Genomic DNA, 16075 nt, shown 5'->3' with positions numbered 1-16075 from the left:
CCCGACGGCCTCCTGGCACAGGGGGCGAGATCCGGTGCCCCCCTGCTTGTTGACGTAATACATTGCAACCTGATTGTCTGTCCGAATTTGGATAATTTGACAGGACAGCCGATCTCTGAAAGCCTTCAGTGCGTTCCAGATCGCTCGGAGCTCCAGGAGGTTGATCTGCAGATCCTTTTCCTGGAGGGACCACAGACCCTGAGTGTGGAGCCCATCGACATGGGCTCCCCACCCCAGGCGAGATGCATCCGTCGTCAGCACTTTCGTGGGCTGCGGAATTTGGAATGGGCGTCCCAGGGTCAAATTGGTCCGGATGGTCCACCAGAGCAGTGAAGTGCGGCAACTGGTGGAGAGGCGGATGACATCTTCTAGATTCCCGGTGGCCTGGAACCACTGGGAAGCTAGAGTCCATTGAGCAGATCTCATGTGAAGACGAGCCATGGGAGTCACATGAACTGTGGAGGCCATATGACCTAGAAGTCTCAACATCTGCCGAGCTGTGATCTGCTGAGACGCTCTGGTCTGCGAAGCCAGGGTCAAGAGATTGGTGGCCCTCGCTTCGGGAAGGTAGGCCTGAGCTGTCTGGGAATTCAGCAGCGCTCCTATGAATTCCAGAGACTGAGTTGGCTGGAGATGGGACTTTGGGTAATTTATCACAAACCCCAGCAGCTCCAGAAGTTGGATAGTGCACTGCATGGACCGGAGGGCTCCTGCCTCCGAGGTGTTCTTGACCAGCCAATCGTCGAGATATGGGAACACGTGCACTCCCAGCTTGCGTAGATAGGCCGCTACCACCACGAGGCACTTGGTAAACACTCGTGTGGCAGAGGCGAGCCCAAAGGGCAGCACACAATACTGAAAGTGCCGTGCGCCCAGTCGGAATCTGAGATACTGCCTGTGAGCTGGCAGTATCGGGATGTGAGTGTATGCGTCCTTTAAATCCAGGGAACATAGCCAATCGTTTTTCTGAATCATTGGCAGAAGGGTGCCCAAGGAAAGCATCCTGAACTTTTCTTTGACCAGGAATTTGTTCAGGCCTCTCAGGTCTAGGATGGGACGCATCCCCCCTGTTTTCTTTTCCACAAGGAAGTACCTGGAATAGAATCCCTGCCCTTCCTGCCCGGGTGGTACGGGCTCGACCGCATTGGCGCTGAGAAGGGCGGAGAGTTCCTCTGCAAGTACCTGCTTGTGATGGGAGCTGAAAGACCGAGCTCCCGGAGGACAATTTGGAGGCAGGGAGGCCAAATTCAGGGCGTATCCGCACCGCACTATTTGGAGAACCCACTGGTCGGAGGTTATGAGAGGCCACCTTTGGTGAAAAAATTTTAACCTCCCTCCGACCGGCAGATCGTCCGGTACGGACACTTGCAGGGCGGCTATGTTCCCGTGGATCCAGTCAAAAGCCCGTCCCCGGCTTTTGCTGTGGAGGCGCAGGGGGCTGCTTAGGCGCACGCTGTTGACGAGAACGAGCGCGCTGGGGCTGTCCCTGTGCCTGACGAGGCCTTCGGGCCGGCTGGTTGTACCTACGCTTTGCAAAAGAATAGGGTGCAGCCTGCCGTGCCCGGGAAAAACGCCCACCCGTGGGGGCGGGTGCTGAAGGCGCCCGGTGGGAGAGCTTGTCGAGAGCGGTTTCCCGCTGATGCAGTTGGTCCACCATCTGCTCGACCTTCTCACCGAAAATGTTATCCCCCCGGCAAGGGACGTCAGCCAGTCTCTGCTGGGTGCGGTTGTCCAGGTCAGAGGCACGCAGCCATGAGAGCCTGCGCATCACTATACCTTGGGCCGCAGCACGAGATGCCACGTCACAGGTGTCAAAAATCCCCCTGGACAGGAACTTTCTGCACGCCTTCAGCTGCCTGACCACCTCCTGATAAGGCCTGGACTGCTCCGGCGGGAGCTTATCGACCAGGTCCGCCAGCTGTTGCACATTGGTCCGCATGTGGATGCTCATATAGAGCAGGTAAGATTGGATGCGGGTCACGAGCATGGAGGATTGGTAGGCCTTCCTCCCAAATGAGTCCAGAGCGCGAGACTCCCGCCCCGGGGGCGCCGAGGCGGTATCCCTCGAACTCCGTGCCCTCTTGAGAGCAGAATCCACGACCGCTGAGTCATGGGGCAACTGGGGCCGCATGAGCTCTGGGTCAGAGTGGATCCTGTACTGGGACTCTGCTTTCTTGGGAATGGTGGGATTAGTTAGTGGTCGCACCCAGTTCCGGAGCAGCGTCTCCTTCAGGACATTGTGCAGCGGTACCGTGGAGGACTCTCTAGGTGGTGATGGATAGTCGAGGACCTCGAGCATCTCGGCCCTCGGCTCTTCCACAGAGACCACGGGAAAGGGAATGCTTATAGACATATCCCGCACAAAGGAGGCAAAGGAGAGACTCTCAGGAGGTGAGAGCTTCCTCTCCGGTGACGGCGTGGGGTCCGAGGGAAGGCCTGTAGACTCCTCGGAGGAGAAATATCTTGGGTCCTCCTCTTCCCCCCACGAGTCCTCGTCCTCGGTATCGGACATTAGCTCATGTAGCTGAGTCCGGTACCGGGCCCGGCTCGACGTCGAGGCACCAAGGTCTCGGTGTCGTCGAGCGGTGGACTCCCGCGCCGGCGGGGACGGAGCTCCCTCCATCGACGTCGACGGGGACTCCACCTGCGTGGCTGTCGAGACCGGCACCGCAAGCGGCGGCGGTGTCGACTGCCCCGGCGCCGGGCTAGAGCTCGCCGGCGCCACAGTCATCGGCGCCGAGGGCGCAAGCACCCCCGGCGCCGGCACAGCCTGGCGCATCAGCCCTTCCAGGATCCCCGGAAGGATGGCTCTGAGGCACTCGTCCAGGCCCGCTGCCGGGAAAGGCGGTGGGGCCGGTAAGGGTGTCGGTGCCGGAAGCTGCTGGGGGCCAGGAGATGGCACCGAGGTGCCGGAACCCCGACGCGTCGGTACCTCCACCACCGACGGAGATCTCTCCTCTCTGCGATGACGCTTCGGCGTCGACTCCTCTTCAGGGTGCACCGAGGGCTCCCGGTGACGGCGCTTCTTGTCTTTTTTCCGGTGCACGTCACCGGTGCCGGAGGGCATGGAGGAGGAGGAGGTCGATCCCCCTCGGTCTCGGGGTACCGGGTCCGACAGGGTTCGGTCCCGTGGCTCACGAGTTGAGGGAGTGACCGGGGCCGACTGCCCACGCGGTCTCTCTACCCCACTCTCGCCGGCGGACCGGCGGGCCGACGGGACCTGTTCTCCTGGGGTCGCTGCCATCGGTGCCGATGTCTCGGGCATCGATACCGGTACCGAAGAACCGGTCTGCGATACCGATGCCGTCGACGTCGAGGGGCCGGCGCAAGTTCCAAAAAGACGGTCCCGCAGAACTTGCCTCGCAACCTGAGTCCGTTTCCGGAGACCGAGACACAAAACGCACGACTTGAGATTGTGCTCCGGCCCGAGGCACTGGAGGCACCAAGCGTGGGTGTCGGTCTGCGAGATCGGCCGGCCGCAGCGACCACACTTTTTAAATCCACTCGGGACCTTCGAGGACATCGACGGAAAAATCGCGTCGGCGAAGTCAAAGTCGGCAATGGTGGCTAAAATCACACCACGAAAATTGTAACCGACCGAGCGGCCACTAGGCCGCAACGAGGCGTCCCCGCTAGAAAGCGAGGGAAAAGAAGGAGCGCGTGCTCCACACGCGCAAAATTCTTTTTTTTTTTTTTTTTTTAATAAAAGAGAAAGAAGAAGAAGAAGAGGCCGAACAGGCCAAAAGCGACGATCCGCGTAAACGCGGTCGAAAAAATCCGGCGGCTGAAACGAGAGAGAGGGGAAAACACAACTCTCTCAGTCGCGGAAAAAAAGTAACTGGCGGGAGCGGTCGCGCACGGGCGGGAAGACGGCCGCGCATGCGCGGTGGGCGTGCCCTGCGTGCTGACCGTCCCGCAAAGCTTATTTCCGGTTGGTGGGGGCTGCCGCGGACGTCACCCAGTCGTGAGAACAAGCAGCCTGCTTGTCCTCGGAGAATTAGGTTCTTACCTTGGTAATTTTCTTTCCTTTAGTCACAGCAGATGAATCCATTAACTGATGGGTTGTATCCGCCTACCAGCAGATGGAGATAGAGAACACTGAAAAACCACAGTGACCCTTGGACGGCTAGCCCCAACTGCCTTCAGTATTTGAGATTTCCAAAGCAGAGTGAACCGTAAAGGTAGAATAACATAAACTTTCCTCACAGCGAACAAACGCCCCAGAACAGGAGCAATAACCATACAAAGGAGGGATGATCTCAACTTCTCCCAATGAGATATATATCTGAATGAAAGATCTGAACAAAAAACAATGTCAGACAGGGAGGGATCATGGATTCATCTGCTGTGACTAAAGGAAAGAAAATTACCAAGGTAAGAACCTAATTTTCCCTTCCTTGTCATCAGCAGCAGATGAATCCATTAACTGATGGAATGTACAAAAGCAATCCCTACTTAGGGTGGGAATAGGCCACACCGCAAAAGCAATCCCTACTTATGGTGGGAACAGGCCACACCGCGAGCAAGCATTTGTGCTCCAAAAATCGCATCCTGCTTCGCTGCAACATCCAGCCTGTAATGCCGGACAAATGAGAGCTGAGAAGCCCAAGTAGCCGCACTACATATCTCTTGAAGAGAGAGTGCACCCATTTCAGCCCACGAGGAGGAAATCGCTCTTGTGGAATGCGCCTTAATAGCAGATACGCAGAAAAAATGACTTCCTTGAGCCAACGCCGGACACCCACGTCGAGGACCTGTCAACAATACAAAAAGGTGATCAGAAGTCCTGAAGTCATTTGACAGATACTGCAACAGCGCCCTGCGGACATCCAAAAGATGTAACTGCCCAAAGGAGTCCTGGAAATCTTCCCTAGAAAAGGAAGGAAGAAAAATGGGCTGGTTCAGGTGAAACGCTGAAACCACTTTACACAGGAAAGAAGGCACTGTACGTACCGTTACTCCGGACTCCGAGAATTGCAGAAAAGGGTCCCGACACGACAGCGCCTGAAGCTCAGACACGCGTCTAGCCAATGTCATGGCCACCAAAAAAACTGTCTTCAGAATCACATCCTTCTCTGAAGCTCACTTAAGCGGCTCGAAAGGCGAACACTGGAGAGCCTTCAACACCAGTCCCAGGTTCCATGCCGGACAAAGCGACCGGACAGGAGGACAGAGCCTAAGCACCCCTCTGAGAAATCGGGCAATGTCTGGATGAGCAGCAAGGGATAAGCCAGAGACTTTCTCTCGATAGCGTGCCAATGCTGCCATTTGAACCTGCAGTGAATTGTAAGCCATCCTGCAAAATGTCCAGTACCGGCGAGACAGCAGCCCACGTGGGAGTGAATACCTTTGAAACACACCACGCCTCAAACTTGCGCCAGATCCGAGCATAAGCTGCGGAGGTGGACCACTTGCGGGCCTGCAAGTGAGTGGAAATGACCTTGTTAGAACAGCCCTTGTCTCTCAATTGCGCCCTCTCAAGAGCCAGGCCGTAAGACCAAATCGGCAGGGATCCATCATAGAAACCGGACCCTAAACCAACAGGTTCGGCACCAGAGGCAAATGAAATGGAGCCTCCACCATCATCCGACGGAGATCCGCATACCACGGACGCCTTGGCCAGTCCGGAGCGATAAGCATCACCAATCCCCAGTTTAGTTGAATCTGAAGTAGGACTCGTCCTATCAAGGGCCGAGGGAACACATACAGGAGGCCCGCGGGCTAAGGTTGAGCCAGAGCATCCAGCCCTGCCGAGTGAGGATCTCTCCTTCTGCTGAAAAAGCGAGGCACTTTGGAGTTTGCACTTGACGCCATTAGATCCATTCCGGGTGTCCCCCATTTGGCACAAATCTGAAGAAAAACTTCTGCCAGTTCCCATTCCGCCGGGTCAATTTGATGCCTGCTGAGAAAATCGGCTTGCACGTTGCTCTGACCTGCTATGTGAGCTGCTCACAGAAGCTGCAGGTGGAGCTTGGCCCAGTGGGAAATCTGAGCGGCCTCCGCGGCCAGGGCCATGCACTGAGTGCCGCCCTGACGATTTATGTAGGTCACCGGACAGCAAGCCCCTTCAGAATCTTTTGAAAGGCCATAAGAGCCTGGAATACCGCTCTCAGTTCCAAGAGATTGATGGACCACCCCGCTTCCACGGCTGTCCACTGACCCTGAACATAGCTTCCCTGGCAATGAACTCCCCAGCCCAAAAGGCTGGCATCTGTTATCACCAGGCACCAAGAAGGAAGCGCAAGCGGCATTTCTTGGCGCAGCATTCTGTCGGAGAGCCACCCTTCCATACTGAGCCGGGCCGCAGGGAGCCACGTTAGTCTGATATTCCTGGGAAATCGAAGACCATTGTTAAAGCAGGGCAATCTGCAGAGGCCTCATATGCGCTTTCGCCCAAGGAACCACCTCCAAGGTGGCCGTCATCGACCTCAGCAGCTGGACAAAGTCCCAAGCTCGCGGGCGAGGCATCCGCAGGAGCAGACAGACCTGATTCTGAAGCTTGCACAGCCTTTGGTCGGGGAGAAAGACAAACCTCGAGGCCGTGTTGAACCGGACCCCCAAATACTCGAGAGACTGAGAGGGGGGCCAGGTGAATTTTGGGTATATTGACCACCCAGCCTAGCGCCTGCAGGACTGTAACCTCTCTGGCTGTGGCAAGACGACTTTCGATTGCCGAATCCGCTCTGATGCGCCAGTCGTCGAGATAAGGGTGAACTCTGATACCCTCTCGCCTGAAACAGGCAGCTACGACCACCATTACCTTGGAAAAGGTAAGGGGAGCTGTGGCTAGGCCGAAAGGCAAGGCCCGAAACTGGAAATGTTGTCCCAACACCGCAAACCGGAGAAACCGCTGATGCGGGGGCCAGATAGGAATGTGCAAATACGCTTCTTTTAGGTCCAGAGACGTGAGAAACTCTCCTGGCTGCACCGCCGCAATGACGGAGTGCAGGGTTTCCATGCGAAAGTGTCGTACTCTGAGGGCCTCGTTGACTCTTCGTAAGTCGAGGATCGGTCTGAAAGACCCACCTTTTCAAGGGACCACAAAGTAAATAGAGTAGCGACCGCAGCCACGTTCGGCGGGAGGCACCGGGATCACCGCTCCGAGGTGCAGCAAGACTAGTAAGGTCTCCTCTACCGCCGCCTGTTTTACAGCAGTGCCGCATCGGGACTCCAGAAACACGTCTCTCTCCGGGGCACCGAATTCCAGTTGGTAACCTTCTCTGATCAGGTCCAGGACCCACTGATCCGAGGTAATCTTGGTCCACTCCTCTAGAAAGAGGGAAAGACGTCCTCCATCTGCAGGAATCGAGGAGTGGACCAGCGTCCCATCATTGTGGGGGACACCCCTGAACTCCTGGCCTTGAACCGGGTCCTGCAGAACGTTTGTCCGAGCGAAAGGAGTTCCTCTGCTGAAAACAGGCACGTTGAGAAAACCCAGCAGAGTGCCCCGGGCAATACCTGCGAGCTTCACGGAAGCGAGGTCTGGAAGAGGAAGGAAACACAGGACCCTTGGAAGAAGGCCTCAGCCTATCCTCAGGTAACCGCTGTGGCTCAGAGTCCCCCAGGTCTTTCACAATCTTCTCCAATTCCTCTCCAAATAACAGGAGGCCCCGAAAGGGTAACCTCACCAGCCTTTGCTTAGAGGCCATGTCAGCCACCCAATGCCGTAGCCAAAGAAGGCGGCGGGCAGAAACCGCCACAGACATCTGTTTAGCCGAAGCTCTGACCAGATCATAAAGGGCGTCAGCCAAAAATGACAGGGCCGACTCCATCCGCAGGGCAACCTCAGAGAGGGACCCCGCACCATCCGTGGGCTGTTCCACTGCCTGTTGTAACCAGGAAAGACATGCCCGGGCTGCATAGGAACTGCAAATAGACGCCCTTAAGGCAAGGCCCGCAATTTCAAAGGATCGCTTCAGTGCGGATTCCAACTGCCGGTCCTGCGTGTCTTTCAAAGTGACCCCTCCCTCTACTGGGAGAGTGGTCTTTTTAGTCACCGCCGTGACCAACGCATCTACTTTAGGTATCCCCAAAGGGACCAAGTGCTCCTCATTCAGAGGGTAAAGCTGACCCATAGCCCTGGCCACTTTCAAAGGCCCATCGGGGTCAGACCATTGAGCTGAAATAAGCTCTTGGATGGAGTCATGCACCGGAAAGGCCCAAGTAGGCTTCTTAGTACTTGCCATCCTAAGATTAACAGAGGAGGCCTCACCTTCAGCAGGATCATCAATCAAGAGGGCCTGTAAGGCGTCAGTAATGACAGCTGGCAGCTCGTCGCGGTTGAAAATCCGAACCGCATCCAAATCCAGTGGCAAACAGGCACCGTCCTCTGGATCACCTGTCCCTGAGGGCCTGCCAGATCCCTCAGACTCCCCACAGCCCGACCACGGGGGGGGGGGGGGGGGGGGGGGGGGGGGGGGGGGGGGGGGGGGGGGATATGTGCCACTGTCAGACGGGGAATGTACCTGTCTACGTTTAGCATGTTTCCAACGCTCGGGGGAGGAGTGGCCTAGTGGTTAGGGTGGTGGACTTTGGTCCTGGAGAACTGAGGAACTGAGTTCGATTCCCACTTCAGGCAAGCCACTTAACCCTCCATTGCCCCATGTAAGCCGCATTGAGCCTGCCATGAGTGGGAAAGCGCAAGGTACAAATGTAACAAAAATAAAATAACATCTGAAGCCATCCCCGGGGCATCAACACCCGGACGGAACCCAGGATGCAACGCAGTGTCAGACACCTGCGGCAGAGCTCTTTTCAGACTTATGCATTAAAAGCACAAACTCAGGTGAGAAAAACTCACCCTGACCCTCCGCCTCCGAATTAGGAGAAACGGATGTCAGAACTCCTCTGGCAGCCTCGAAATGAGGTGTCCCCCTACACTCAGACTCCTCCGCAACTGCGAGGGTCAAGGCATGCGGCACTTCCAAAATGGCGCCCGCTGCCTGCTCCATCGAGCGGGAAGAATCATCGCTCGGCATGCTCGTACTAGAGCGAGCGTCTACGGAGCACGTTTTGCACAGCCCCGCTGCTGATATGCGCTTACCACAACGGGAGCAGCGCTTAACTCCTTCAGCAGCCATCGCTCGACTGGATGGAAATATAGCAATAAAATGGCGGCTTCACGCCAAAACTTACCCCGTTCGGAACGGCGTCCGTGGGACCTCCCCGGAGGAGCTGGGCACCACTCTCACCTCAGAAGACCGAGTCAACGAGCTCCGGTCAAGCTGCACAGAACCAGAATCTCTGGAAAAAGCCTCAGCAATAGCCATGATGTACAAGCGCGCACAATTTTTTTTTTTTTAACGCTGTGAGGAAAGTTGGAGGCAGGCAGCAACAGAGGGACTCCAGGAGGCGGGGGGAATGGGTAAGGCACGGAAAGGGCGAACCTATATGCCTTTAAAGTGGGCACCACCAGCCACAACACCCCTGCTCAACTGGCAAAGCACAGGAGCCACCCCAGGCAGAAATCCAGGAGCTGATCAAGCTACGTCCACACCTGCTGGGAGATAGAGAAATACTGAAGGCAGTTGGGGCTAGCCGTCTAAGGGTCACTGTGGTTTTTCAGTGTTCTCTATCTCCATCTGCTGGTAGGCGGATACAACCCATCAGTTAATAGATTCATATGCTGCTGATAAGGAACACAGTAACAACTAGTATTCTCTTTGTTCAAAAAGTTTCCATTTTTTTATCTTCATTCATTATGAACATAGGAGCCAGATCTATGGGTGCCAGTGGGAGCTAAGCATCCCTATTGAGCAAGATCCTATAATGTGGCAGGGAGGAGCAATCTGGATTGTGTTTGGTACCCCCCCCCCCAATCATTTTGAAATGCTAGCACCTATGACTATGGAGACAGGAGGATCCAGGCAACATCCCCCCCCCCCAAGAAAAAAAGAAACCATGAACCCCCCCCCCCCCCCCCCCAAGAAAAAAAGAAACCATGAACCCCCCCCCCCCCCCCCCCCCCCAAGGCCTCTACTCACTCTTTCTGCAGATGCCCTATGAGATCTCCCTATGCCAGGCAATAAAAGCCTCCTCAGTACTGAGACCTGTAGGTCAAAATCCTGGAAATGAGTTTCTCCTTGCTCTATTAGAGCACCGAACAGATACTGAGGCTCAAAAGGGTGACAACAAAAATCCACACCCTAGGCAGCCATGCCACACAAAACATCCTGCAGTACCAATCCAAGCTGCAACCATCTACAAGAGACAGAACTTACTAGCAAGTTCTGAGACTTTACTACTCCTCATTATTGGTGGGGATAGCACTGAAATCTCAGTGTTCTCTGCTTTCATCTGCTGGTTGGGGAACAAAACCCACTAATTTGGCCAGTGTAGCAGAATGATAAGGAAACACAAATTTATTCCATGCATACTCATCATGGTAATCCTGAAAACCCTGTCTCTGGGAAAGAAACAAGAAGCACTGTGCTGGGCAATGGTATTCACTCCTAGTTCTGGAGGGCCACACACAGTTTAGGTTTTCCAGATATCCTGGAGGAATATGCATAAGACGGTACACTTAGAAATCCTTCTCCACTCTATACAAAATTTTCTCACATTCATCATGTATAACCTAAAAACCTGAACTGTTTCCAGTGTTCCAGTACCATAAGCAGATACCATTGCTGTAGCAATTACAGGTGCACCAGCAAGGTTATGCCAACTGCCAATGACTAGAGACTAGGGTTACCATACATCCTCTTTTAGACATGTCCTCTTTTTGGACTTCTTCAGATATGTCCTCCAGGTTTGTTTTTCAGTTTTGTTTTGGGTTTTTTTTTTTAATTTTTAGGAAAACATCTTTTTTTTTCTTATATGTGCCATGACAAACACATCACATCTGCCCACAGAATGAGAGAAACCATCTCTGGCCTAATCAGTCTGGACAACATGGGGTTGTTAGAGAGAGAGAGGCATTGCTGATCTCTCCATTTCCCTGCTGGTTTAAACTATCAAAGGAATTTTGTTTGTGCAGCACAACTTTAAGCATATGTCAGAAGTACCAGTGTTACCTACCTCACTATTTTCCTGCAAGTTTGGGATTTATATATATATATATATATATATATATATATATATATATATATAAAACGCACCTCCAACGTTCGAATGAAGCCTCACTTACCCAACGTTCCAAAAGTGAAGGGGGTGAGATCGCTTTGTGTCTGCCCCGTCCACGCGTCAAACTTGATGTCGAGGGCGGAGCGTCAGGGAAGGAGGCGGCGCTCCTGACGTCTCTAGCCTTCCCTTCGCTGTGTTCCGCCTTCTTCTGACGTCAAGGATGACGCCAGAATAAGGCGGAACACAGCGAAGGGAAGGCTAGACGTCGGGAGCGCCGCCTCCTTCCCTGACGCTGCGCTGCCGAACCGCCACGGAGGTAAATTTAAAAAGAAAAAAAAAAACAAAAAGACATGTTGGGGGGAGAGAAGACGGTGGGCAGTAAAGTTGAACAATGGGAGCGGGAGGGCAGGGGAGAAACGACAGCATGGATGCGAAGGGGGGGGGGGGGGGGAGAAGAGGCCGGGCCAGGCTGGGACATGGGAGAGAGAGGAGCATGGATGCGAGGGGGGGGACATGGAAGGGAGAGAGGGGAATTGCTGGAAAAGGATGAATGGAGGGGGCAGGGGACAGAGGAGCATGGATGGGCATGGATTGGGAGGGCAGGGCTCAGGGAGAGAGGGGAATTGCTGGAAAGTGATGAATGGAGGGGGCAGGGGACATAGGAGCATGGATGGGCATGGATTGGGAGGGCAGGGCTCAGGGAGAGAGGGAAATTGCTGGAAAGGGATGAATGGAGGGGGCAGGGGACAGAGGAGCATGGATGGGCATGGATTGGGAGGGCAGAGCTCAGGGAGAGAGGGGAATTGCTGGATAGGGATGAATGGAGGGGACAGATGGGCATGGATGGATATGTTTTGCAGGGCAGGGCTCAGGGAGAGAGGGAATTGCTGGATAGGGATGAATGGAGGGGACAGATGGGCATGGATGGATATGGATTGCAGGGCAGGGCTCAGGGAGAGAGGGGAATTGCTGGATAGGGATGAATGGAGGGGACAGGTGACAGAGGAGCATGGATGGGCATGGATTGGGAGGGCAGGGCTCAGGGAGAGAGGGGAATTGCTGGAAAAGGATGAATGGAGGGGGCAGGGGACAGATGGGCATGGATTGGGAGGGCAGGGCTCACACTCTCTCTCATATACAATGTCTTTCTGACTCACACTCTCACACACTCTGTCTCACACTGTATCACATTCACTCTCTATGTGCCACACAGTCACTCACACACTCGCTTGGTCTCATACACTCACTCTCACAGAGAATCTGTGTCTCACACACACTCTCTCTCGCACACACACAAACACACACTCTCTCTCTCACACTGTGTCTCACATACACACTTGCACACACTCTCATTCTCACACACACACACTCTCACAAACACACTCACACCCAGACTCACACTCTCTCTCACACACACACACTCACACTTTCACTCTGTCTCTCAAACAGTCACTCTCACATACACTCTCCCAAACATACACACTCCGAGGAAAACCTTGCTAGCGCCCGTTTCATTTGTGTCAGAAACGGGCCTTTTTTACTAGTATATAAATAATTCTCACCTCAACGTTCAGAACCTCACTGTGTGGCAGGGAAACACTGAAGCCCTGTAGTCTTCTAGGCTGTCAGCACCACTCACTCTCACTCATAGACCCACCCTCAGCCACGCCCCATCCACACATAATTCACAACCCCAACATTCTAAATGCAAATTTGTAGTTGCAAGATCCCATGAGTGTATGCCCACCCTCGCGTCACAACGTGATGACGTGGAGGGCAGGGCTATGACACTCAGCCAAACGCCAGTTCCACCGCCCTCTGACGCTACCCCCCCCCCGACGGACTGCGAGAAACAGCAGACTACACAGGGCCTCCACCCCCCCCCGACGTACAGCGACAAACAGCGAGCTACGCAGGGGGAGGAGTGCCGTCCGAACACCTGAGCCGCCGGGAACCCGAAGCTGCCGCCCGCAAAAACAAAACTACCCGCCTGCATCCTCCCCATGCTGCCGTCCTGCGCCCTCCCGACGCTGCCGCAGGTAAACCTTGCTAGCGCCCGTTCCATGGCTCACAGAAACGGGCCTTTTTTACTAATATATATATCTACATATATTAGAACGGGCAGATTTTTTTCTGAATTCACGGGTGGCTTGTTTTTGGGCATGTTGACGTTGACAGCATATGTGAGAACGACTCACATACGTTGCCAGCGGCCTGAGCCACAACTCTGGCATCTTGTGGCTGGCTGAGTTGCGGTTAGCGTATGATTAAACTTCAAAATATGTTAAAAAAAAAGTGTGCTTATTTTGGGGCTTGTTTTCAAACCGATAATCGCTTATTTTGGCCTTTTTTTTTTTTTTTAAAGGAAAAACACTTGTTTTTCCATAACTACCTGGTAACACTGGGAAGTACACTTGGGCTAAGATTCAGTCAAACTGAAATCAGGAAGATTTTGAAAAGTAGATTTTCTACTGCTATAGTTTAAGTCAGTCATTGATGTGTGCTCATTAACTAAAGCCAGTTACACATTTGCTACAATTAAATATTTCTTTAGCAAAGGTAGCTACGATTGTTATTATTTGTGTCCTAATCTATTTTGTCTCTACAAATACGGTAAAGACTATTATTATTATTATTATTACATTTGTACCCCGCGCTTTCCCACACATAGCAGGTTCAATGCGGCTTACATAGTAAACAGAATTACAAAGTCTTGAAGGAGAATGTTACAAGTTGTAGTAAACACAGCAGTAGTGGGGTTTTGAGGATATGTAAATTCAGCATGGAGAGGTAAACAAAGATAGAGGAGCAGAAGGAGAAGAGATTGGGAGGGGTAAGGAGTAGGAAGAGATTGAGGAATGAGCATAAGGAAATTGTGAGACATGGTCAAAGGTATAATCATGTGGGTGGGCTTAAAAAGTTAAGTTGGGTCATCAGGGTAAGCTTTCTTGAAGACAAGAGATTGGTCTTCAACATTTTTCTGAATGGTAGACAGTGGCGTAGGAAGAGGGGCGGTGGGGCGGTCCGCCCCGGGTGCACACCGCTGGGGAGGGGGGTGTCGGCTCCTCTGGTTCCCTGCTCCCTCTGCCCCGGAACAGGTTACTTCTTGTTCCGGGGCAGCAAGAGCAAGGCACCAGCGGATCCGACGCAGCTCCCAGCGCCGTGCACTCGGGGGCAGATCGGCCCTCTCGCCCGCCCCTCGCTTCCTAATTGAAGAATGCGCTCCGGGGGAGGGTGCGTGCCGAGCTGCACCTGGGGAGGTGCGCCGCGGCGACCCGCCCAGGGTGTCAGCCGCCTTCGCTACGGCACTGATGGTAGATGGTCCTTGATTGTTCGGATGGATCTTGGCAGCGCATTCCAAAGCTGGCTGCCCAAAAAGGAGAAACTGGATGCATAGGAGGTCTTGTATTTAATACCTTTGCAGTTGGGACGGTGTAAATTGAGGTAATCATTAGGGCTCTATGTTTAGCAAAGGTAGCAAACATTTTTTTGTGTATGTGTCCTAATTTTTTTTTGCCTTCGCAAATTGGGTGAGTGAGTCTCTGGTAGGGTTACCATATTATTTAGAACTTAACGTAGTAATGATTTTTTTTCGTAATTTTTCCTTACGTGAAAAAGAAATATCTCAGTTGCTTGACTCTTGTTGTTGACATCAGGGCACATCAACCATTCTACAGCTAGAGCTGCGCAAAGTCAAACTCACGTGGAAGTCCGCCCTCACTATAAAACCTGCGTTTAGGTCGCGCCCAGAGAAAGACGAGAGCAGGCTTAATTGTGGCCCATCCAGATCACCAGGCGATAAAGTACCGAATATTTCTATCACATCGACAGGGCGCGAGTCTGTACCTGTATAGTGATAAACCCGTCATAAATAGTTTTCTCCCTGTTTTGAGGTAAAAGCTGCGGACACTGGCGGTGCAAAGCTTCGGCCTCCGACATCATCTTCGCAGGACAATTACTTCTCAGTTTCAATCACCATATATTTTATTTCGTTATGGGATTTTGGTTTTCATTCAATAAGATCTACAGAAGTGGGCGACAACGGAAACGCCCCAAACTTTTTTCAGGAAGCTACTATAGCTATAATCGGCTTCAAAGTAAGTTCAAACAAACCGCTTTGACTTGACCTAGAACGCCACCAATCAGGCGCCAGCCCAGGCCTACGAATCAACAGTCAGGGGCGCGCGCGCGGGTTTCCGACTGTGAAGACTGAACTGCTGCGCCTGCGCTTAGGAAAACTCCCAGTCCCCGCCTATTGCGGTTGCTTAAAAAAAATGCAGGGAGGGAGTGGGGGTACGCAAGTAGGTTGAGACGGAGAGGGTTATTGTGTGAAAAAGCAATAGTTGAACTCTCACTTTCGCGTTTTTAGCCGTCAAATTTCTCGGTAAAACATACGTGGGATTAAGCTTCCCCAAATACATTCACCGTCTTTATAAGGAAGCTACATATTTCAATGTTGGAAAATAATTACCTTTATATTGTATTCTGTAAAACAGCATGATTTTTTTAAACTTTATTTTTTAAATTAAATTCTAATGTGCCACGGTTTCTGTGAAGGGCAACAAACAAGTTGTAATTGATACATTTGTTGGAATAACATTTTTCTAGATTTCAAAGAAAAATGCTCATGTTCATTAAACTAATGGAAGGAATACAATTTTCAAAGTTATGTTAGCTAGCATTGCAAATGTTTCCAGGGATGATCATTGGAAATCTTGCAAAACTTGGAGGCGGAGCAGAAGGGCAGATGTAAAGATGGCGTCTCAAAGCACGGCTGACCCAAGGGTATCTGACATCCTAAGAAAAACTTCAGCTATGTGCCATCCCTCACCCACCATCCAGCATATCTCCTTCTTCCACAATAGTCCAGTATCTCTTTTTCCCTAACCCCCTGGCTTCCAGCATTTCCTTTCAGTAGGGGAAAGGGAATGGGACTTGATATACTGTCTTTCTGTGGTTTTTGCTATTACAGTCAAAGTGATTTACATAGTATGTACAGGTACTTATTTGT

The 16075-nt window shown here is 52.7% G+C and overlaps 1 protein-coding gene across 3 annotated transcripts in view; it reads right to left on the bottom strand.

Moving 5' to 3' along the window:
* The window catches only part of FANCL (FA complementation group L), a 294740-nt gene extending 279534 nt beyond the window's left edge, over positions 1–15206 (bottom strand). For all 3 annotated transcript variants that reach the window (XM_030196202.1, XM_030196203.1, XM_030196205.1), the window contains exon 1: positions 14911–15206. In XM_030196202.1, the coding sequence (XP_030052062.1) occupies positions 14911–15006 (96 nt within the window). In that variant the 5' untranslated portion in view covers positions 15007–15206. The remainder of the gene's footprint in view (positions 1–14910) is intronic.
* Between the last annotated feature and the right edge of the window lie 869 nt (positions 15207–16075).

The sequence above is a fragment of the Microcaecilia unicolor genome, chromosome 3 (genome assembly GCF_901765095.1).
Source record: "Microcaecilia unicolor chromosome 3, aMicUni1.1, whole genome shotgun sequence".
Taxonomy (NCBI): domain Eukaryota; kingdom Metazoa; phylum Chordata; class Amphibia; order Gymnophiona; family Siphonopidae; genus Microcaecilia; species Microcaecilia unicolor.
Note: the sequence above shows the minus strand (reverse complement) of the source record. Positions and strands in the feature narration are given on the sequence as shown.